The 23,997-nt window shown below is 50.6% G+C and overlaps 1 protein-coding gene across 3 annotated transcripts in view; it reads right to left on the bottom strand.

The window, feature by feature from the left end:
* Positions 1-2,185: 2,185 nt before the first annotated feature.
* PTPN9 (protein tyrosine phosphatase non-receptor type 9) overlaps positions 2,186-23,997 on the bottom strand; it is a 62,258-nt gene continuing 40,446 nt past the window's right edge. For all 3 annotated transcript variants that reach the window (XM_031956571.1, XM_031956572.1, XM_031956573.1), the window contains 6 exons: positions 23,176-23,269; positions 19,066-19,132; positions 11,267-11,345; positions 5,513-5,663; positions 4,777-4,984; positions 2,186-3,826 (listed from right to left, as the gene is read on the bottom strand). In XM_031956571.1, the coding sequence (XP_031812431.1) occupies positions 3,612-3,826; positions 4,777-4,984; positions 5,513-5,663; positions 11,267-11,345; positions 19,066-19,132; positions 23,176-23,269 (814 nt within the window). In that variant the 3' untranslated portion in view covers positions 2,186-3,611. The remainder of the gene's footprint in view (positions 3,827-4,776; positions 4,985-5,512; positions 5,664-11,266; positions 11,346-19,065; positions 19,133-23,175; positions 23,270-23,997) is intronic.

Genomic DNA, 23,997 nt, shown 5'->3' with positions numbered 1-23,997 from the left:
AGAGAGGGCTTTTGGTATATGTGCTTTAAAACCAAAATTCACATATACAAAATTGAGTAAACATTGAATGTCTCCCATGTTGATCAAGCATTGCACAGAAGCGATGGGTAGAGGTTTTCTAGAGAGAGAAGATAAAGATTACTAGACTTGGGTGACACAGGAACTGCATTCACACGTTGGGCTTGGTTCCTTTCTGCCTATATGCCCATAAGTCACTTCCCCTTTCCCTGCCTCATCTATAGAAGAGGTCCCTGGGATCCCATTCACTTCCCTATGACTACTTCCTAAGCTCTTTGAGGTTGGGGCTCTCCTCTCCTCTATGGTGGGTATTCCATAAAAAGCTCACCGACTCACGACTCGACACTGAGTCTGTGAGACGCTCTTGGGAGTGAGGGAAACGGGCCATCTTTTTCTTGGGGCTCTTTTCAACGTGGGCCAGTGGTGAGGATATCAGAATGATGGCCTGGACTCAGGGTATCTAGTTGACTCCTTAACCATGAGGAGTCTGAAAATAGGAAAACAAAGGGCAGAGAAGGGACGGCTTCTAGAAGATACAGTTCCTGACTGGTCCCAAGTCCCACGTTATCCAAGCTACCAATAAAATCCCTGACTGCCCCATCTCCATCTTGATGGACTGATACAGTCTGTATGTATTTATGCAACAGACTCTATTATGTCTAACGTGTTGGCCTGGGACATTGTTCCTGTTAGACCTTAAGTTCCATGAAGAAAGATTTTTTCATTTGCCCCTCATGGTGGTGAGGAAACATTTTTGGAACAATGGGATGGCAGCTGGGTTAGCCGCAGGGTTAGATCTCCTGTCCTGGAAAACCTGGATTGAAGCTCTGAAGGCAGGCCCACTTACCTCCCCCAGGAGCCTAGAACACAAGGCAGCAGCACCCCAGAACTCCCTGGAGTGGTGGGCAGGGCAGGCACCCTGGGGTGGAGATGTTAGGGAGTGGTCCGAAAAACCGCTTTGGGGACCTCGGACCTCGGCAGACCGGAGGCGGCAGGGCCACGGCCGGCTGGGGAAGTGATGGCCAACTGCTGAGGCCCAAGGCTGCTGCACCTGAAGGCCTCGGGGAGCGAGGCTCCTGCAGAGTGCAGGAATCGTGAGAAATCGGATTCAAAAGGACGCATCAGAGGGGCAGAAAGACGCTCTTACCTGGGGAATTTTCAAGAGAAGAGGAACTTTCAGGGCAGTTAGCGTACATACTTGTTTTGCCGTAGGCCCTGGGATTGCATGGTTGGGGGAATTTCCATTGTGGAAATTCTGCATTACCTCTTTCAGTTACAAGACCGGTTAGGGGGAAGCGCTGGTGGACCAGCACCCTGGCTGCCTTCGGCCCTTATAGATGGGAGACCTGTCGCGTTTCAGCCAAGAAGTGGGGCCAGAAACATTCTAAAGGTTGCCCCAGAGACTCCGTGACTTACCCACAGTCATGGCCAGGCTTGCACCCAGCCTACCCAAGTCCACAGCCCGCACTCCACCAGACCCGACCCCTCTTCTGTGTTCTTTGTGGCCGGGTGGTCCACACAGAGCGATATGTGGAGCTGGCTACAGAGAGAAACCCGCATACAACGGCCCACCAGAATGCTCCATCAAGAATGGAGGGGCTTCCAAGGGCACTGAGGGTCTCAGAAGCCCTGATCCGGCTTCTCACCAGCCCATGGAAGAGAAACCGAGGCTAAGGCCCAAGCGGCCTGCCTCCCCCTGCTCCCCCTCAGGGGGCCATGACCTTGCTGAATGTGACCCCTCCAAGCCCCGGCGATCTCCTCTGACCGGGGCTACCCGCGAGCCTGGCACCCCCGCTGCTGTTATTTAGCATTTCATGAGATGCTCCCATTTTCCCCATTCGACCACAAGCTGCCGGTGAGCAGGAGCTGTGTCTTGCCTTGTGTGTCCCAGAGCATCGAGCACAGAATACCACGATACTTACCGACGGCTGCTTAACCAAATCCTGCCAGAAAACCGTCGGGGAGGAAGGGGGCGGAGACCCCGGGCCCCGAGAGCAGCCATCTTCTCTGGGCTCCTTTCCAGAGGGAAGCCCTGCATCCCTCTACGGGAGGATGAGCCCTTGGGCCGAGGCCCTGGGCAGTCTCTCCCTGCCCCTCGGAAGGGGACATTGCCGCAGATCGTCCCTCCTCCCCCCAGCCTGTGATGCTGTCAAAGAAGCTAAACGGGTCAGATCGTTTGTAGGTATATTTATATGTAAATACAAAATTGTATCGCCATAAGGTACTGAGTATGAACATTTACATTATTCTCCAAATCTGACTCAATCCTTGAACGTTAAATACAAAATGAAAAGATTGTAAAAATAAGAATATACACATTCAAAGAGCTTGTTACAGTATAAAATGACCGAGGGCCGCTCAGCCGCCGACTTCATCTTCTGGGAGGGGGAGTTTGTATTACTGACGGTCTTCCTCTCAGCACGGGGGTGAGCCGCTGGGCTGGGGCCGGAGAGGGCGGGGCAGGCCGGGGGGACACAGTCGGGGCGTGGGGGGCAGCCTTTCTGGGCACACCACCAGAATACGGCTGGCAGTGAGCATCCAGGTGACAAGGGGGGGAAGGGGAGGGCAGGGGTAGGAGGCAGCAGAGATGAGAATGCTTCAGAATGGCAAATGAGAGAGAGAAGTGCTTCCCAGGCCGGGCTCCCCCTCCTGCCTTGTGCCCACGGTCCCTGTAAGACCTTTGAAAACTTCGTACCGATTGCCTTTGGCCTTGGCTCCTCAGCGAGTTTATCCCCATCACCCCGAGGAGGACGAGGGAGAGACAGAGGGTTCCAATGTCACAGTGGAGATCTGCAGCTCCTTATTCAAGGTAAGGGGTTTCCCCCATTGATAAGGTAAACAGAGAAAAAAAATGTTAAGTTGGGAGAATAATACACGGGCTCACCACGTCCTGCGCCCCGGGCCCGGGGGAGGAGGGGGTCGGCCGGACCCTGCCCCGCTCCCCGGGGACCGACGGAGCCCCACGGACTGCTAGAAAGAGGCGTACATGTGGACTTACAGAGTAGGTACATATTAACACACACAGTATATATTACACACCCACGGACATCGCAGCCACACGCACGGCACCCACACACAGGCACACCCAAGGGCAGCGAGGACTGGAGCACGCGCCTTGCTTCTTACACCTTGGCACTGGGGAGGGTCTCTAGCATATGGAGGTTGGTCAAACTCTTGGGAGGAACCGGAGGCGGTCGCTCACCTCCTTCCCCATCCAACTGTGGCAAAGTCCAGCCGAGGAGGTTAGAGGCGAGGGGGGCCAGAGGGGGGAAGAGGAGACCCCTCCCCACTTACCTCTGAGGACCCCTGCCCAAAAAGGGTATCCACAATTTGGTTTTAATAAGGCACAGTTCAATAGCAGGTGCTAGAAATGAAGAACACAGAGCTGCTAGCCACTGGCTACTTGTGGACATTTCATCAGAGCTAGCAGCCAAAGAAAAAGGCTGCCATGTACCAGGAGACAGAGGAGGACCTTCTCGACATTACCGATGGCCGCCTAGGGCTTGGCAGTGTCCCGGAGGGAGGGAGGGGGCTGGCGGAAGGCTGCTGACGGGCAGCCCCTCCTGCCAGCAGGGGAGAGGCCCAGGTGCCAGCTATTGCCGCTCGATGCCCAGCAGCTGGTACCCCGGGGGCACCATGCCCTCCTTCAGGGCGTACTCAATGATGGCCTTGTAGCAGAAGTAGTACTGCTCCGGGGTCTGGATGCTGAAGGCCCTCTGGGTCCTCATCCGGGACACTGTCTGAAACACGTTCAGCGTGCCCAGCTCCTCCAGCTGTGCCAGGCAGATGTCCAGCGAACAGAAGGTGCCTGAGAAAGGAAGCAAATGCCCAAGGTTGCTTTACCAAGCCTGCCCCAAGGAACTGAAGCTGCGTCCGAAGCGGCCGGAAACAGAGAACCCAAGGGCAGCCTCCCCCAGGGCTGGCTGGACAGAGGCACATCTTGGAGGCTCAGGCCGTCTTCTGGGGGCACCCTGCCATCTGTCAGACCCAACGGAGGGGCTGCCAGCGAGTAACGGATGCTAGTGGGGGGGGGGGGGGGAGTCTCTATTTGGAGATGAAGAGAGTTTAAAACAAGAGCTCGAGAGGGCCTTGTGCCAGGGCATGAAGAGCCCGGGAACACCGGGGGCAAAGGCGGACCCTCCAACCGGAACGGCCCGATCCCTCTGAAGAGCTGCCTTGCTGCGGGTGGGAGGAGGCACAAGGCAGGCCCGCTGGCCCTTCACTTGGCCGCACGTTACGGGGAACAGACGATGGGAGAACTGGGTAATGGCCGGGCCAGGAGTGAGTGTTCCTGAAGTCCTACTTTTCTCAGGGGAAAAATCCATTTGCTCAGTTAAGGACAGAAAGGGGCTGCTGCCCTCACGGGAAGGAGGGGTGGGATGGGGGAAGAGGAAAAAGGACTCAGAGAAGAGGAAAGGAAAAACAAAGGAAGGAAGGAAGGGGAGAAGGAAGGAAGGAAGGAAGGAGAGAGGGAAGGAAGGAAGGGAAAAAGGAAGGAAGGAAGGGGAAAAGGAAGGAAGGAAGGGGAAAAGGAAGGAAGGAAGGGGAGAGAACCAAGGATGAAGAAAACCCAACCTGGCTTTACATGCCTCTCTTCCCCAGCCCCTGGGCAGCTCACTGCCATGTTCTTCCATATCTGCCAGGACCGTGGCTGACACGAGAGCTATCGAGTTCCCACTCAGGACTTCCTGGGGAGATCTGCCTAAGGAATGCCCCCCGAGAGAGGCGGCCGGGCCCCCGGCATGCCGGAGCCATTACCTGTCCTGCCAATGCCGGCGCTGCAGTGGACCACGATGGGCGGCCCCCTGGGATGGCCCTTGAAGCGTGGTCCCAAGCTCCTCACCGCCATCTTCTGCTGATTTCTCACTACTCTGAGGAAGTCGATCAGGCTGTCAGCTGAAGAGGGGACCCCGTAGTCCGGCCAGCTCAGGAACTGGAAGTGGATCACCTGTCTTTTTTGTCGTTCCTGAGGGCGAAAAGTCAGCACCAGTCAGGGCCAGGCGCCACTTCCCTCCCTGCCCTCCGCAGCCTTCACTGCCTCCCAAGGGTGGCTACGCCTTTCTGCCTCCCGGACTCACGGCCCTTCACCCTGAATCGGCCTCTCAGTCCCCTTTCCTTTGGGCTTGTTTTTCCTGCTTGTGCCAAGTCCCTTCCCTGGGGGCTTTCCTCCGCTCCTTTCCCTTCTCCTGAACTCCCCCATCGGTCCCTCCCCAGGACAGAGCTCCAGATCTAACCACTGGGGAAAAGAAGAGACCCAACATCTCTGCAGCAAATTCTGGCGCTCCCCTTCCCAAAGAAGAGTCTCCGAACAGCCTCGGGACAACCCACGTGAATGCCAGCGTGGCAGCAGCAGAGCAGGGAGGAGATGGGGTCTGCCCCGCGGGAGAGGGAACTCCCCAGAGCCAGCCCAGAGCACCTCCTGATTATTCTGTGCAGTAAAGACCCAGGGACAGAGCAAAGGAGGCATCAGAGAGAAGGAACGTAAGAGGATTACTTCTGTGTTATGGATTTCCAGCGTCGTTTTCTTATAATGGTTCATGTTTTCCACTCCTTGGTTGGTCACCGTGAGAAATCCAAATCGGATGCGACAGTCTTTCTCCAAGGGCCAGTACTGGCCACACTTTCTCCTGCCACCTTCCTCAAATCTGGAGACACACAAAGACCCAGAATCCGAAGTTCATTAAGGAGCCAGCCCCTGACGCGACACACCTCCTGCAGTGACCAAGTCCCGAGCCAGCCTTCCACCTGCTGGGAAAGTCTCTGCCCTTGCCTCAAGCTAAAGCAGAAGACCGGATCCCTTCTAGAGGGGTGACAAGGAGGGCCAAGAGGTCTTTAGTCCCGCTGTCCTCTGGGAGCGTCCCACTGTACAGAAGTCACACTAGAGGAAAGGGACTTCCAGGCGTGGAGCATCAGAGGGAAGGGGGGGCTGTGAGCCCCAAGACTCCAGACATAGCCTCGCCCAGAGCTAAGCGGAAGGAGGAAGAGATGTGGTGAAATCCAATCGGCATTTATCCACCAGGTACAGGGCCCTCTCCTCAACCCCGAGCAAGGAAGTCCTTGCCCTCGAGGTGACCGAGTCTGTGGACTTTAGGAAGAAAACAATGTAATCTGGTGAGATGCCTTAGAGCCTCTGGTAGGAGACGGAGGAAGGGACCTCAAGAGACAAAGTGGAAGGAAAGGGGAGTGCTTGTGTAGGGGCAACAGTGCGGGCAAAGACCCAGAAGCAGGAAAGGAGGACGGTGGGAAACGGCCAGTGGCCCATCTAGCTGGAGCAGAGAATGATCCAGGCTGGAGCTGGGTTAGTTTTGCCCAAAGAAACAGAAACACTCAGAGTTTCCCATCAGGGAAGTGAGGGGGTCAGATCTGTGTTTCAGGAGAAACAATCTGGCAGGTGTTGGAGGGTGAATGATTGAGACACCTGAGGGGGGAGAGACCAATTAGGAAGCCCTGAATGGGATACTGTGAGCGGAGGAGTTGGGGAGCACGTGGTAGAGGTCGATTCAATACGGCCTGACAATTGACGGGCTGTGAGAGAGAGGGTGATGGCAAGGCTGTGAATCTGGGTACCTGGGAGGATGACAAACAGAGAAGTGAGGAGGAGGGACAGGCTGAAGGGGGAAATAATGAATTCTACTTAGGACATAGTGAGTTGGAGATAAATGACCACAGAACATTCAGGAAGAGAGAGCCAAGGGAGAGAGATGTGGGCTGGCCATGTAGACTAAAGGGATGATAATTTGACGAACATAAGCTGTGAAATGCAGAGAGAGAAGAAAACAGGACCATATCCAAAACAGGACACAGATGAGGAACCAGCAGAGGAGAGTAAGCTGGAGTCATCACAGAGACAGGACCAGAAAAGCACGGTTATACAAAATCACAAGCAGAGAGTATCCGTTAGAGTAGACCTAAAAGTAAAAAGGTGAGAGTGGGAAAGCAAGGAGGAATGGAACGACAAGAGATCACAATAAGCACAGCCGGGTGGAGGGGAAACACAAAGGATGGGTGTGAGAAGGATTCAGAGTTCTGGACAACGGAGACTGAAGCATCATGGGTGAGCTCAGGGAATGACCATCTCTCCGAGTATAGCTAATCATCTATAATATATTAATAATATAGAGTGAATGTGCAGGCCCTTGGGAGCTGAGGAAGATGATGAATTGGGAGGCCAGAAGGACAGACATGTCTACTGAAATCTCTCCCAAATTTGGGCAAAATTGGGATCATGGGTCAGTCGTTGGGACTCCCTGAGAAAGGAGGGAAGATAGATGGGAGGAGGATACCAAAACACCTCAAGGTATCTCATTTGGTGTTCCATTCCTATGTGTTTTCCATTCTATATAGTGCCTGGAAAGGGGGTGGTGGGTATTTCTTAGTTTGCTGGGAAGATGAGGGAGGGAGGAGTAGCACTGTGAGGGGAGAGGAGTCAATGTAGGGATGGCTAAGGAAAAAAGAAGTCAACATATCTCCTCATTTCTCTTTACTTTCTCCAAAGTGCCCAGAATCAGAGAATTTTGGAAAAGAACCCTCAGAGGCATCTTAGAAATTACCAAGTCCAGCGCTTTCTAAAACTTAAATCATAGCATTAATGTATTACACTACAGACAAAGAAACTGAGATCAGAATTAAAAATTAAGTTTTCCCTGGTTATACCACAGCCAAACAGAAAGACCGTGCCTCTTTTTGTGATGCTGGAAAATGGGGAAGTCTGAATCAATGAAAATTTTCTAAAAATCCAAATCAGTGGTTTCAACATACCGGCCCAAATTCTCGCATTCACTAATGCTACTAATAAGTAGCATAATGGTCTTTTCTGAATATCAAGAAACTTCTAAAAATTTGGCTTTTTAAAGCGGGAGAGAGAAGGGGATGAAAGGGGAGAAAGAAAGCCTTAAAGGGCATGGAGAATTTTATTCTTGGTTAATCAGTCTTTAAATGACAGATTGACCATAAAAGGAAAGAAGAAAAAGAAAGCTGAGCAAATCTGACATACATGCTAGATTTCAAGAAAGTAAATTTTAAAGGGTCCAGAGGAAGAACAGGTGGAATATCATGTGCAGAAGGGAAAGGAAACCCTCAATGATAAAATTCTCAAGACAATGAAAAATAATTTCAATAAGGAAAAAAAATGGAACTTCTGTCAAAAAGACCCAACATGGATGTACCCAGAACTCCCCAGCTAGTTTAGATTTTAATAAGATAATGTAGAGAAGGCAAAAGCTGAACTGAACACCAAAATATGGCTTAGTGCTGAAGGGTATCAGGTCCAGAGAATCTCAGAGGAGAAAGTTGGCCAAGAAAGCTAAAGGAAATGGGGATTTTTAGGTTGGGGTTTTAGGTGGTTTTGGGGAATGGTTTTGTTTTAGTTACATTTAGGAGAAAGAAATCCAAGAAGGGTAGCAGGACTGATGTCTGCAGTGAATGAGACAGAAAGATGATAACTAAGGGAGGACTGATTGGTTTTTATTTTGCTTTTGTGATTTCTGCCAAGGAGAATGACCCAAGGGCAGGAGAAAAGAGAAGAAGAATTGATGACGAGGAACAGTTATACGAGAGGAGTAAGGAGACAAGATGAGTTAGCTGCCCCTCAGGCTCAGGCGAGAGCCATCCTAGCAGTGGTCTGTCCGGGACATGGGAAAAACTGTGGAAGGAAGGAGCTGAGCCCCAAGACAAGAGATGGAGGCAGACTGTGAGTCCCTGAACCTGGTAAAAATACAGAGTAGAATATTAAAGAAAAGGCGATTCTTGAGAGGGGAGTCAGCGGTCCCAGAGTTCGCTTGGCACCCCGGCCAGGCCCCGCCAGACTAAGCTCCTTCCCTTTCTTCACAGGGTCCCAGCCTGGTGGGCCACGGGAGTGTCCCCTGGGTAATTTACCAGGTTGTATCAGAACAATCAAAGAAACGATCTCATGCCGTTCTTCCACAAGAGACAGGGAGAGGTCTTTCCCAGGCAATAACACAGTTCGAGCCAGAACTGCTGGATGGCCAGCTTTGAAGAAGAGCTACATTAAATGTCTGCCGTCAACCTGGAAGGAGCTCGGGAGAGCCCCAGGGACCAGCCCCGGGCTGTGGAACATCTTTGTCAATGAGCACAGATAAAGTGCTCATCAAACTTGTAGAAGACACAAAGCCTGAGGGGTAGTTAACACACTCAGCGACAGTTAGGACTCAGAAAAGATCAGCAGAGCCTCATCTGGCAAGGAGACGGGTCTTCTGGTAGATTAGTCTAATAAAATGACGTTTAATAGGGATAAATGTAAATTCTTATACTCTGGTTCAAAATAAGGACTTTACAAACACAAGCCAGGGAGGAAACAGCCAATGATTTGTCGGAAAGGATCTGAAAGTCTAGTAAACTATAGGGCCGGCTTCTAGGAAGGAGGGGCCGTCACCGGGCAGGTCAGACCGTCTCTGAGCCCTGGTGCGGGCCTGGGCACCAGATTTTAGAAAAGACAGGAGGGCGCCGGCGCCATGAAGGGCCCAAGTCCCTGCAGGTAAGTAGATGGAGGGAACTGAATGGCTTGGGGCAGACTCAGGGCTCATGGGAAGGTCTGCCATATGGAAAAGGGATTTAGCCCCGAGGGCAGAGCAGGAACAATGAGAGGAAGCTGTCAGAGTCCAGCTTGGGCCTTTGTTGCAGCTGGGTGGCTTTTCAGCCAGGCCCTGCTCTCTGTGACCCCACAGGGGGTTTTCTTGGCAAAGACACTGGGATCCTTTTATGGAGGAGAGAACGGAGGCAGTGGGTCACCCCGACTCCCGGCCCAGTGCTCTGTCCACACTGCCACCTAGCTGCCAGAACTAGACCCAAACTTAGGCCGGATATCAGGGAGAACGTCCTACAAGGATCCCCCTCTCCCAGGAGGAAGAGCCCCTACCGGGAGCTTCAAGCAGAGGCAGATGACCATGTGGGGGGTGAGGTGGGGAGGTGATGCTCCCCGAGGGACAGGATGGGCCCGCAGGCTGCTGGGAGCCTTTCCAGCTTTAGTTCTGGAGTTGGGCTAAATGCCTCCCCTTTTATAGAGAAACCGGGGTCAGGAGAGTCTAGGAAACTGCTCAGGCTGCCCCAGAGAGCCTGTGACAGAACAGGACTGCGGCCCGTGGTCCCCGTCCCACCCAGGGGTCTAATGCACACATTACTCCCCCATCCCTGCTGTTGCCTATGGGTATTCTGAGTCTTGACTGCTCCTAATCAGTAAGGATGCAAGCTGGTGGCCACATCGGGGGACTCAGAGAAAGTCTTTTCCCTGTCTCCCCCAGGAGCTGGGAACAGAGCTGGACCTCTGACAGAGGGTGGCAAATGAACAAGGCTGCTCAAATGCATTTAGTTAAGGGCTCATTAGGAAACAACAGTGAAGTTGTTAGTCCTGGGCTATCAAAGCGAACATGAGGCAGAGGTTACGAAGCTTCGATGAACCCACAAGATTCATTTCCATTACAGGTTGGTTACGCCAAGAGTGACACAACTTATTCTCCTTTCTTTGTTTTCTTCTTCAAGTGAAAATTCATATAATTTTTCCAATTATGAGCAAAAATAATATTAACCCTTTTTTTTTAAATTTTGAGTTCCAAATTCTCTCTCCCTTTCTGAGAGGACCAGCAATTTGATATAGATTACACATGCGCAGTCATATAAAACACTATCTTACATTAGCCATGTTGTGAAAGAAAACACACACCAACAAAAGTTTTTTTTAAAAAAAGTATGTTCTCATGTACCTTCAAATTCTGTCAGTTCTTTCTCTGAAGGTGGAAAGCATTTTTCAAACTAAGTCCTTTGGAATTATCTTAGATCATTCTGTCACTGAGAAGTCTTTCACAGTTGAACATTTGACATTATTGAGGTTCTTATTCTGCTCATTTCACTTTCCATCAGTTCATGTAAGTCTACAGTTTTTCCTCAAATCTCTCCTTTCAGGATTTTTGTGACCTTCATTATCAGAAAATCAAAACTAATCTCCCACCTCCCTCCTTCAGTCCTCTTTCTAATATCTTGACATCCAACATCAGATCTTTGAAAGTCTATTCTCTGATCACATCAGAATCACCTGTCACCTGATGACAGGTGATCACATCCACCTGTCTTTCCTCTTCTCCACTCCACAACCATCCAAGTTTTTATCTTTTATCTAATAATATATTATCCAAATATTTCTTCCACCTCAAGCCCTCCTCCCTACTCTGACAGCACTTGCCTCCACTGCCAATGAGGGAAGGGAGGTGATGGTGGTGGTTGAGGAACAGGTACTCACCGGGTGGTCATGACAATCACCAGAACTTTCTGCTCCCACACCATGAGCCAAAAGTCGTGGTAGGTGTTCTCCAAGGGACCTAAAGGGAGAGAACAGGAGATGGCATGGAACACGAGAAAACATTTCTTTCCTTCTTTCTCTTTCTTCCTCTGCCCTATGAGATCCAAATTAGCCTTCTGTTCTTCTGTCATTAGGCTCTCTCCTGAAGAATTCATCCACTATTATAGTTCCAAAAAGCACTTCTATGATTAAGATTTACCTTCTTCTGGTCCTTCAGGTAAGTCCCAGGGCCACATAACCATCCTGGACATCTTAGTTGTCACCTCAAACTCAAAACCAGAACTAATTCATTTCCCATCTCTCTTCTTTGCCCTCTCCTCCCTTTCTTCTTTCCTTCCTTCCAGTAGCCAGGCAATTAACAAATCAAAGACTAGTTTTTCTCCCTTCCTTTGCATTTCTCCTGTGACTAAGGTTCTCTTCTCATCTGCCTCCAACCTGACCTCTGATTATAGTCTCTCTCCAAACCATCCCACGTACCACCTAGAAGTAGTAGTAGAGGAAAGAACCAACTATCATTTGTATGAACACCTTTCTGGGCTTCAGTTTTCACATCTGCACAACAAAGTGGAGAATAAGGGGGGGGAAGTAAGGGTGGTTGCCTAAGGTCCCTCCTAGCTCTCAATCTGATTCTGGGATAAACGTTTAGTGTTCCTAAAACAGCCTGGTCACGTCCCTACTACAAATTCTGAACGGTTCTCTGTTCACCTGTGTCAATTCTGCATTCTTCTACCTGCTTTAAAGACCCTCCATCATGTAATCCCAGCCTTCAGGACTCCTAGAGATGCATTCTGTACCGCTCCTTTCCCCTCCTTGAACGTCTTCCCTTCTTCCCTCTATAAGCACATCTCCACAGCACATTTTCTTCTTGCTTTTCAGCCCGTTCAAGAAACCAGTTCCCGTGGCCGATTCGTTGATCCAAGAAAGCAGGTCGCTACCTTAAGAGGGCCACGGCATTTGTTTATATTACAGTCATCACTTCCTGACCCACAGATCACCAGCTCACTCTGTGACATCAGTCCCCCATTCGCGATTCACATGGTTTTTTCTCCAAACTCTGTGTCTTCTTTAGAGCACTCACACTGACGTCCTTCTGACCACCTCACCCCATGGTGATTTCCTATATCCAATTGCAATGACCAATTTCTCTCTTCAAATTGTCTAATTGTGTCTACAAGGCACTAGAATGGTCAAGCCTTAGATCTTAATCTCTGCTTTCTATCTTGTGTTCCAGGAACAAGAAGTGCCTCAGACTTAAGCTGATCATTGTAGATCTCATCACCATCCGCTAACCCAGCCTAGGCTACTCAACACCTTCCTACCTCCCACAGCCTCCTCTCCCCTTCGTTTGGGAGGCTGGAGTGCAGAGGACTTGACTCCTCCCAAAGCTCCTTCAACTTTGTGATTATTGTGCATCTTCATACCTCAAGACAAGGTGATAATGGTGTAAGACCATCAACAGAATTTAAAAAAGGAAGGGGAGAGCAAATTTAGAAATGGAGTTCGGTTTCATACAAAGTTTGAAACACTGGCAAAGCATATTTAACCTATGTCAGATTGCTTGCTCTCTTGGGGAGGGGAAAGGAAAGGTAAGGAAGGGAGAGAAAAAAAATTAGAACACAAAAGTTTTACAAAAATGAATATAGAAAACTATCCTTACATGTATTTGGAAAAATTAAATAGTATTGGGGAGGGGGGGAAAAACATTGGCAAAACACGCACTAGCACAGAATTAAAACTCAGGTTGGTGGTGGGGCTGATGTTAGCGGTAAAGATATCCAAGTCATTCAGAGAGAAGTAGCAACAGAAGCCATAACAGTAGATATGTTGCCAGGAGAAAGAATAAATTTTTTTTAATCTCTGGGAATATCCACACTAAAAAAGGAAGACTATGAGCCACTGAAGGAGACCAGGAAGGAACATTAAGGCAGACACAAGTATGACCAGGTCACAGAACATCAGAAGTATGGGGTGGTAAATGGTGTCAAATGCAGCAGAAAATTCAGGGAGGAGCAAGCCTTAAAACAAGATGGCAGCTTTGGCAATTAGAAGGCTCCAAAATCATGCCTCTGGAGCTGGATATTGGAGGAGATCCAATCCAACCTCTTCTGTTTAGAGATGAAAAAACTAAAGTGTAGAGAGTTGACATAACAAAGAGGCAACCAGGTACTGAGCAGCAAAGTCAGGATTTTCTGACTCCAACTCCAATATCCATTGGATTCTGTCTATTTGCTTGTGTGTTGTCTCCTCCATTAGGCCACGAGTTCTTTGGGGACAACAACTCTTCCGTGCCTTTGTTTCCTTAGCACTTAGTTCAGTGTCTGGCACAAAATGGGCTTAATAAATGCTTGCTGACTTGACCCCATACTGTCTCGGTTAGCAACACTGGGAACAAGAGTTTCAGTAAGGATGGAAAACACATTTTAAGGGGACAAACGTGCATGATGAACAAGTAAAGGGAGTAAATGGAGACTTTGGGGGGTTTGTTTGTTTTTTTAAAACAGATTTTAAAAATCTTAGCTGTGAATAAGAGGAGAAAAATGGGAAGCCACTGACTAAAGGCTCGAGGTAATAAGACTATTACAGAAAGGTATAGTTTGGGGTTATTTTGAATACCTGGACCTGACTAGTTTTATAGACAGAAGGGAAAGAGGCAGGATATAGAGAGAAATTGAAGATGAAAGCAGAGAAGGAATGATGAACTCAGTCGGAGACGACTAAAGCCTGGCACAGAACCATGACAGACATGATGGGGACTTCTGCTGAAACTCTCTGCCAAGCCAATACTTACTGACATGCCCCCACAAAATTTCGTCTTTCAAAAGGTAGAAGATTCAACAAAAGAAAATTCTGTCCTGGGCCTGATTCTCACCAACAGTGAATATCACAGATGAGTTGCAGGGGAGGCCATCAAGAACCTTAGAAAGAAGGTGACTGCGTCATCTCAGAATCTGTGGTGGAGGAGAGGGAAAGTCCAGAATGACAGAATCCCTAAATTATGGGAGGACAGATTTCTAAAGTTGTAGAGAAAGGATAGATTAGTTCCCACAGACTAAAAATCTAGAGGCAAAATCAACCTAGAAAAGACAGAAAGCTCTCGAAAATAAGAACTGTGACAGGGGGGCAAAGCAATGGCGTTGATCTCAAACATAAATGGGGCCATTCAGTAAGACCCAAAGATCCCTATGGTGACAACCCTCCCCCCCAAATTAGCATTATCTACATCTTATAGCATTTTTATTTTAATTTCCCAACTAAATTTTAATCTGACTCAGCTGCACCAGTCCTGGCAGTGTTTGACAAGGATTGATGGAGCTATACAGGGACCTTAGCAGCTTAGATTTTAAAATGACAAGTATGGAAGCCAGAATCAAGGACAAAAAAGAATAGTACCGTCTTATGAGACCTGGGTCCAAGCTCTGAATAAACTGAAGCAGGTGAAAGATTTTAAGAAGAAATGGGCACTATTGCTTTTTTAAGCTCTACTAGAGAGGAAAAGGACCAAAGAAGGGCCTAAGGTTTGGGAAAGACTGAATAATAACTGGATAATAAACTCTTGGGCTGTCCTTTTTTCTGCCAAGGAAAGTGATCTTTGGACTACAAAAGACAGAACAGAAATGGTAATATGGAGTTGAATTGCTCCAGAGTAGAAGCTGCTCTCACCGCTACCCTGTTCATGCTGGGTATCAAGTCTTCAGGCCTGGGGAACCACATCCCAGGATGCTGAAATAAAAGCAGGGATGGTTTCATTCTTGGTGTGGCTATTTCCCAGTGGCCAGCACATAAGCAACTGTGCCCCACAAGTGGCCACTTGATAAAATCCGAATGACTGATTGCTCGCAGCAATCTTTATAAGATTGAAAACAGCCAGCTGATGAGAAAAGGGCAAATGGACGGATTTTATTTTTAAAGAGAACACAGGCAGCAAACTCCAGGCCAGTGAACTTGCCTCCAACTCCTGACAAAATTCTAGAGTTGATGATGAAAGAGGCGGTTAACAAACGCCACCCGAAAAGGAAGCGTCTGCATGATGACTCACGTCCCATAAACAAAAACATCAGGAGGTGGCTGAAAGCCTCATCTTGGCCCCCAGAAGAAGAGATGCAGCTCATTCTCCAACCTCCTTCCTAGAGGCAGGCCCTACAAGCCCATTCTGTGGCCTGGAGACCAAAGGCAGCTCCGCGCTGTCAGTTTTCGTCGGGTTTCTTCACAAGGAAGGAGTCAGTGATGGCAAGTCCAGAGGAAGGCAGATGGTGCATGAAGAGCAAAAAGCAGGAAATAAAACTTTACAAACCCAAGCCATATTAAGCCCTTATTTCCCTCTTTGAGGAGGTGACTAGACAGGGTGGATGAGGAGATGCTGTTCTTCAGGAGCCTCCTGTCCTTCTCTGGTGAAAGAGATGGTGACATCAGGCTGATGTCCTTAAAGCGTGGGCCCGATCCTCAGCCCTGACCGAGAAAGAGGCCTTCCTCAGCCCCTGAGAATCTCAGCATCTTCATCAATGCATCTTATCAAGATGACACAAGGTCGGAAGGAATAATTCACACCCTAACTAAAATTAGGGTCCAAAAAGATCTGGGAGAAATTGGACAAACATGGCAACTTTACTAAGATAATTACAGTTCTCATTTGTATTTATATGCTTGATGGTGTGCAAAACACTCTCTGCTCACACTTCTACTTCTTTCTCACAACTGTGAGAGGCAGGTGCTATTAAGCCCATTTTACAGAGGGAGAAGCTGGGGTTCCAAGAGGTTAAAATGAAGTAATAAAATGTTAAAATTTGAAAGTTGGGAGCTCCAACACTATTGTGTTTTTCAGAAGATTGAAGTTAAAAATGTAATGGGTAAAAATGTAGTTTCACACTCAAGTTAACAAATGATTTCTAAATTACAAGATGGGGCCATGTGGTCAGGAGGCAGAAAAGGTCTTTCAAAAATTGCAGACTACACTGGAGTCCACCACAAGGGTGGTCCCAAAGGCTATTTCCAGAGGAGCAGCCCAGGAGGGCGCCCGAATCCCAAGGGGGACTGGACTTGGTGGGCTTGACGCCAGGAAAAACTTAGCAGTGAGAGCTGTTTGGCTGGCGAGAAGGTGGCAAGCTCCCCTTGCAGGAAGCCTTCAAGCAAAGGCCGCAGAAGTGTCTTGGGGGATGTTCTTGGCTGGCCTCTGAGGGTCCTTTCCCGATCTGATTCAGAGCTGAGGAGAAACTTCCATCTTCCCGGAACGCGAGTGTTAGGATTACATAAGTCAGAATTAGTAAGGCAGAGGCTTCTGGTGAGAAAGAGGGGGAAGGAGGAAGGAAATGGGGAGCAGAGAAAGCAGGCCTTCATCCACTCCTTAACTCTGGCCTCTGTCTTGCAGCAGTTTTCTCAAGTCTTTGACTATCATGGGCAATGACCCCCAAAAACCCTGCTTTTGGTTCCTCAAACTCAGCTCCCAGGACTTCCACCTCTCATCTCCCTAAACCACCCATGGGGCTAGTTCTACCTTGGACTTTCCCATCTCGCAAAACCATTCCATCTACAATCCTGAACTCTGGAATTCCCCCGACCACAGACATCCAGCCTTCCTCATTGTAACCTCCGGCCCCACCATCGTCCCCCGTGGTTCTTAGAATCCTCCCTCCGAGTCCTCCCCTCACGGCCTCGAGCTGGTCACTAGCTTTTTCCATCTCCGTTTCACTTGAGTCTCGGCCCATTTTTCACAACTTATTAACGACTGTTTGGACAGCTCCGACCTCCTCAGCTTCTCTGCTCGAGTCACGGACGGAATAAAACCCTGACCTTGTTCCTGGGTCCACCACAAATCCACAGGCCCTCCGGCCCGCCCAGCAATTCCCTCAGTCGTCTCTGCCGCCCTGTCACACACCGGCAACAACCAAACGGGCAACTCGAAGCACAGATTTGGGACCAGGCCACGGACGTGGCCCCACCGACAAACAAGGAAACGGAGGTCAGGAGAACATCACGTGACTGGTGCGGGATCCCAGGCTGGCAAGGGCCAGGAGCAGGACCCGAATCCAAGCCCACCTGACTCCAGGCCCAGGGCACCACCCTTGTGGTCCAGAATTTCAGCTCCATTTAATTCAGTTCAATCCAATAAGCATTGACCAAGTTCCTGTTGCATTTCACCAGGGTGGGGGAACTTTGAGGGCAGAAACTCCCTCTTTTCTGGGACTTGCATCCGAAGGGGCAGCCCTGGCATCCATCCTGTCTCAGAGGCACCACCTCCACCACCAGGCCGAGCCAGGGCTCTTCGGCCATCGGAGAGCCGGAGCAGCGGGAAGTACGTCCTGCCCTTCCACGGCAAAGCACCTTTCCCGTTCCAGAGAGCTCAACAACTCAACCCTGGCCGAGAGGTCCCATCTCGAAAGGGCCGTTTCAGCAGAGCCGAATTGGGCCTATGCACAACAGGTCCCTTCGATACCGGCGAGCTTCTGGGCAGGGCTTCCCCTGGAAGCCTCCTAAAGTCAGCCTCATCCACAAATGTCCACTCGGGGCTTCGGCAGGGAGGGAAAACTCAATGTCTGTGTGTGTGCACACAAATGCACATTCCATGTGCCCGTGTTACCTGGACGCCTCATTTATGCATCATGTGCACACACACCTGCACTCTGTGTACCGCATGGGGTGTCCCTGGGCTTCTGCACACACTTCAGAGGATCAGTAGGAGCTAAGAACTAGGTTCCGTACTAAAAGCGGACGTTAGCAGTCACAGGCTTTTTACACAGAGCTTCTTCTGCGGGTCTGGGTCAGGTTCAGTGTCCCAGTAGCCTGCCGATCCCTACCTAGGGTGGACAGTCGATAATGGCACATTTACCCTTCACTTTGTTGCTGTCATTCATCAGAGTAATCGAATGCCAAAATTGCTCACGAGAAAACTCTAGGTGAATACCGACTTAATTTGCTTTTTAGCAATTATTAAGAGAATCATAGCAGAATGTGATCACTAATTTCTACCTCTGATGAGGATTTCTCTTAGAATGTTTTTCAGTGCAGCAATTAAAACATACAGGATTCCAAAGATGACCAATCGGATTTTGTTAGTAGTCTTCCTCCTGACAGACCATAAGTTTCTTGAGGGCAGGAATTGTCTAGCATAATGTCAGACATATAACAGGAGCTTAATAATATGACAAATATGATTATCAAGAGTATTTTTAAAACAAGTTCTCAGTCCTCAAGTGAAGAGCCCTTGCTCTAGAGGAAAACAGAATCTCACATCAAAGCACAAGTGATCATCAATCGCTGTCGTCAGAAACTATTCCTGGACAGAGCTTGAGAGGGTATCCAAGTTCTCCAGAACCACTGTCTCCTTTCTGGCTACGCACGGGAGCAAAGCCAAAAAGAGAGCTACCCAACAGCTGGGCAGAGAGCGGATCAGGTTCCAGGCTCCTCTCCGACCTCCCTGCCTCGCAGACCGAGGGTACCGAGTCCGCCCTGAAGCTCCTTCCAACTGGACGCGACCCAAGGCTTTCACAGGTCAGCGCTTCCCTCCTAGACTAAGCCCGCCTTCCCAAGCACCAGCTTCCTAGTGTGAGAAGGCACATCGCCCTTCCTATCTCTTCTGCCCTCCCAGCTGCTCTAAGAAGCTAACTTTGATCTCCCGCCATGTCTCATGCCCAGCTGCCTCCTTCCTCGGAGTCTGGTTATGGAGAGTAGGAAGCAGGGGCGGTCCCAGAAATCCCAGAAACCTCCCCCCAGGGCCAGGAGCCAGACCAGCCCGGATCCCAGCTCACCTTGTGTGCCAATGTAAGCGTTCTTCTGCTTGTAGCCGTCCATGAAGCTGGCGTTGATGTAGTCTGTCTGGAAGAAAAAAGAAAGAAAACTCACTCATTCTTGCCTGGAAAGCTATGGGGCTGGGGCAGGAGACGGCGTCACAGGGCTGGCCGGAGGTCAGTCGGGCCTCCTGGAATCCCGTGGAACAAGGTCCTCTCCTCCAGTAACCTTGCCACTGAGCTGAATCTCCTCCACTCACAAAGGGCCCATTAAAGACGCCCAATCCCAACGGCCTCCTGCTCCTATTCTCCATTTTCAGGGATTTAGGGTCTATGAGTGAACGAGGGAAAAGGCAGGCTGCCAACATAAGTGGGCGGTTAGCACGACTCTCCATCCAAATGTTCCCAAATACAAACAGGTCCGGGCACACTGCCCTATCCACCAAAAGACATTTCTCACCAAAGGTGCAAACGTCACAACCAGGAGAGGGGCAGCGGGAGGAAACTGGAGCAGGCACATGTACTCGGCCACCAAAACCGGAGGAGCTAAAACTCCCTCTGCCATCACCACGCAGAACCCTAGACTCACCTCTGCCATCACCACACAGAACCCTGAACTCACCCCTCTGCCATCACCACGCAGAACCCTACACTCACCTCTGCCATCACCACGCAGACCCCTGAACTCACCCCTCTGCCATCACCACGCAGAACCCTACACTCACCTCTGCCATCACCACGCAGACCCCTAAACTCACCTCTGCCATCACCACGCAGAACCCTAAGCTGCCTCCGATACTTGGGCACAAATCTGGGGAAGTCACCGAGGTTCTCCTCCCAACCGAGCCCAGTCACCCCGATGATGTCATCTGCTTCTCATGATTATGTCCTCCCCTACTTGTGCTCAGATAGGGGAGGGTCCCTGAGCTACACTGCTTAGGAACTTTGTACCCAACGGTCATGTGGGGTGGAAAGAGGAAAAGGATGGAGAAAGTTGTCGTCACTACATAGCATTATTTCGTGCCAGGAAAAACCCCAACTTCTGTTGTTCACTGTGTATCCCCTGCCCCATCACCCTTTGGGGAGAGCACAGTGACCAGCCACAGTCGTCAGTATCCTCCTCAAGCTAATGATCATCACCTCCTCAGAAGAGCCCGTTACTCTGAACAGTCCCTACTCATCCCACTCCCCTCAGACCATCCCCTCCCCTAAAGCCACGGTAGTCAGGAACTGTCCAAATTCTACCTGGCCCCTGGCCCACCACTCGGACCTAGCACCTTACAGCCAGAACCATGGAAAAGGGGGCACCTGGACGCGTCCCCTCTGCCTCGGTTACCCCTCCCGGCCTACGCACCCTTCCCCTCTCAGAGGGCAGAGGCCCATGGCACTGGCACCAGCCTGGCATTCTTAAATAGCTGCCTCCTCAGGGCACGGGTGCATTGTCAGAATGATGATCAGGCAAGTCAGGAAAGAGAAGCCATGGCGCACACAGCTGTCAGCTTCGCTTTGTACATAAGACTTAAAAAAAAAGCCAGAGGTTTTCATGTTGTCAAGTGAGACTCCATGACCAACCCTGACTATTATATTGCACCTCTACGAAAGCCAAGTGGGGGATCTGGTCCTTGTGCTCTTTAATAGCCGAGAATCCCCGGAAACCAGAAATACTAACTGCACGAGGTTTTAGAATCGGTGTGTGAGGGGACACAGAAGAGAGCCAAACACTGAGACGCGGCAGAAATTCTGACTAAGATTCCAGGAGCAAAACTTGGGGACAGCAGGATAATGTGTTTGCAAAGGATTTTGGGGACAGGGCTAGACCACACCCTCTACGTATCCCCAGCGATCAGAGGGACCACATTTAGGCAAGCCTGCAGGTTAGTAGCCAGAAGAAAAGGGCTCTGAATTAATCCAAAGAGAGCGGAGATGGGGTCCACAGCTCCCCCTGACATGAGGGGGCAGCAGGCAGGTGGTGAGCTCGGGAAAGCGTCACATGCTCGGCCGGCTCTGAGTCCCCTAAGACCGAGGAGCCGGCTCTGAATCACAGCCTCAGGATCAGCCGGATGCCGTCCTCCAGAGGTGAAGGCGATTTCATCCGCACATCACCTTCCAAGGAGGTGATGAGCTTGGGCTTGGCGAGCCACGTTCTCATCCAGCCCCTCAAGTGAACCGGGGTGTGCATTTGCAAGTCAAATGGTCGGAGCTGGGCTGGGGGACCAGACTGACACTGACGGGCATGGACCCGGGACTCTAACCTACACTCTCACGTCGTTGCTCCTACTGGCTGCCCCTCTAAGCCTGTGGGGTCCTGTCCTTCCTTTCTGGGGATCTCTGGCTCCCTTCAAAGAAGCAGAGTGTGAAAGGGGGGAAGAGTGCAGGACTTGGAGACCAGAAAACCCAAGTTCTAATTCTGCCTCAGACACTGACTAGCTGTGTAATCATAGGTTCATTCCCTGACCTTCTTATCGGCCTCAGTATTCTCATTGGTAAAATGGGCACAACAAGAGCACTTGTCTCCCGGGGCCAGTGTGAGGATCACGCTCCCAATCATTGGGCCAGTCAGTCACGTCCGATTCTTTGTGACCTCATAGACTTTGTCCAAGAGTTTTCTTGGCAAAGATACTGGAATGATTTGCCATTTTCTCTCCAATATGTACCCATTTTACAGATGAAAAACTAAGATAAATAGGGGTTAAGTGACCAGTCTGGATTTGAACTCTGATCCCTCTGACTGTTTTATGCACTATTCCTCCTAGCTGCCCCCAACATATGTGAAGCCCTTTGCAAACCTTACAATGCTAAAAAATGCTAGCTATCCTTCCCGTGATGAGACCTTTTCTACCTCCCTACCACCAGGGCTTGCTGAGCTTCTCCCCTCATGACCACCCGCCTCGGGATCCAGTTTCGTGGAAGAGTGAGTCCCCTGAAATGGGGTTCACGCTCATCTGCCTGAAGTTGCAACTATCTAAAATGCGGTTACTGGTCCCAGCCCTGATGGAAACCTCTCCACAGGAGCACTAACCAGGCTATCTTTCCTTTGCAGACTATTTGGATTTGTTTCACCTCACAGAATGTCAGCTCCTTGAGGACGGGACATTTTATTTGTCTTTGTATTCCTGACTGAGCACGGCCCTGGCCCAAAGGAGAAGAACTCCAGCTGGCCCAATCACTCGCAAGCATTAGTGAAAGGGGAATTCAGAGAACCACAAGCTGTCAATTATTTACAACATTTATGCAGCACCTACTGTGCTCCAGGCACTGTGCTAAATGCTTTGCCCTCCCACCAGTCCTAAGGGGTAGGGGCTGCTATGATCCCTGTTTTACAGATGAGGAAACAGAGGGAGAGATTAATGCAACAGCTAACAAATAAGTGTCTGAAGGCGACCGGACCCAGGACTTCCTGACTCCAGACCCAACACTCTGTCCTCTGTGTCCCCTTCCCTGCTGTCTAGGCTGGAAGGAATATCTGAGACTTAGGGTTCCATCCACTTATTGCTTGTCCTTCATCTCGAGGAGAACCACAACGTCACAGGGAGATGTCTCGACTTTTTAATGAACTGGATCTAAATGAGGCGGACCACACAAAGCCAGGCGCATCCAGCGGTAGAACCACAGTCGGGAAGACCAGCGGTGGTCCAGGATGCAGTGGATGACCTCGGTGTCCCCAAGGTCCAGCCAAGCCCGAGCACAGCATGGAGCCCGCTTCCGGGCCCTGGCACAAACTGTTCCCTGTAGCCCCCTGCGCCAAGGGAGGCCTTCGCAGGCTGGGGGAGCCCGTTGGCTCCCGTCCGCCTGGTATAGCCCGGCCCCGGCCAGGCTGTGGCTGCTGTGCCAGCCCCGGCTTCTGGGCGCCCAGGCGAGAGCCGCCGACCCCAGAGGTGGATGGGCAGCCCTGAGAGGGGCTCGGCAGGGCCTCCCATCGGAGGCGGCCCCTCCTGAACGCCCCATGTCCCTTTCTGGTTATCTGACAGATGAAGCTGGTGATGTCCAGAGAAGGAAAGACCCACTAGCAGCCAAATATCTCAGGGGTGTCCTGGTCTGGAACCCAGCTTTCTGAATCAGGCTTTCTCCGAGCTTCCCTCTGGAGTCTTCCCCCCTCTCCTGGTGAAAGGGGAGCCTTTCTGTGTTCCTTACCTGGGCGACACCGCTCCCTTTGGTCAGCTTCACGCGCGTCTGGTCCAGGCACGGCACGTCGCCATATCGGTTTTTCTCCAAGTTCCCCGGGGACCTGGAGGCAAGGGCAGACCAACGAAAGCCAACGTCAGACCCCCTTTACAAGCCAGCCATCTTCCAACACTGCACACACAGAAACCTTGAGAGAATTCAGGTTTCCAGCCCTTTAGAATTTATGCCCTCACCTCCTTCCAGAAGGAATTTTGGGGAGCTTATGAAACTGAACACACATGGAGGGAGACAATTCAAGGCAAAGCCCAGAAAAGGACCAAATAAAGACGGCACCAGGTACCTCTCACACCTGTGCACAAGGCCCAGGGAAGAAGAGAAAAGCCCTGCCATCTATCCCACAAGCTCCAGTGATTGAAAGGTTCCGCTTTGTAAGGAAATCCAGGGATCCCTTCATGTGGGACAGAGCCTGAAGGCTGTGAAGAGTCTGCATTCGTGCAGTTCCAGGGAGGGTCATGGGATGCTGCACTAATAGCGAAGGCAGAAGAGTTGTCAGCATTGGGACCGAGCCAGTCCCAGGCAGATCCTCCTCCTGTTGTTTTCCTCACAAAGGAGGGGGGGGACGGGACGATGTCAGTCCCCCCAAGTGGGGTGCTCTCCATTTCAGCGAGGTCCCCACTTAGCTAGCATCCTTTCCTATCGGTGGGGACCCGCCTTCAGAGCCAGGGAAACGCCCCAGGCCACGGAAGAAGCAGGAGGTCCACCTTGGGCCCCTGCCTCCACCCCCCCACCCCCCGCCCACGGGAGCAGCCCCTCTGGGATGCCGGGGAACTG

The sequence above is a fragment of the Sarcophilus harrisii genome, chromosome 2 (genome assembly GCF_902635505.1).
Source record: "Sarcophilus harrisii chromosome 2, mSarHar1.11, whole genome shotgun sequence".
Classification (NCBI taxonomy): Eukaryota; Metazoa; Chordata; class Mammalia; order Dasyuromorphia; family Dasyuridae; genus Sarcophilus; species Sarcophilus harrisii.
This window is presented reverse-complemented; position numbering and strand designations above follow the sequence as displayed.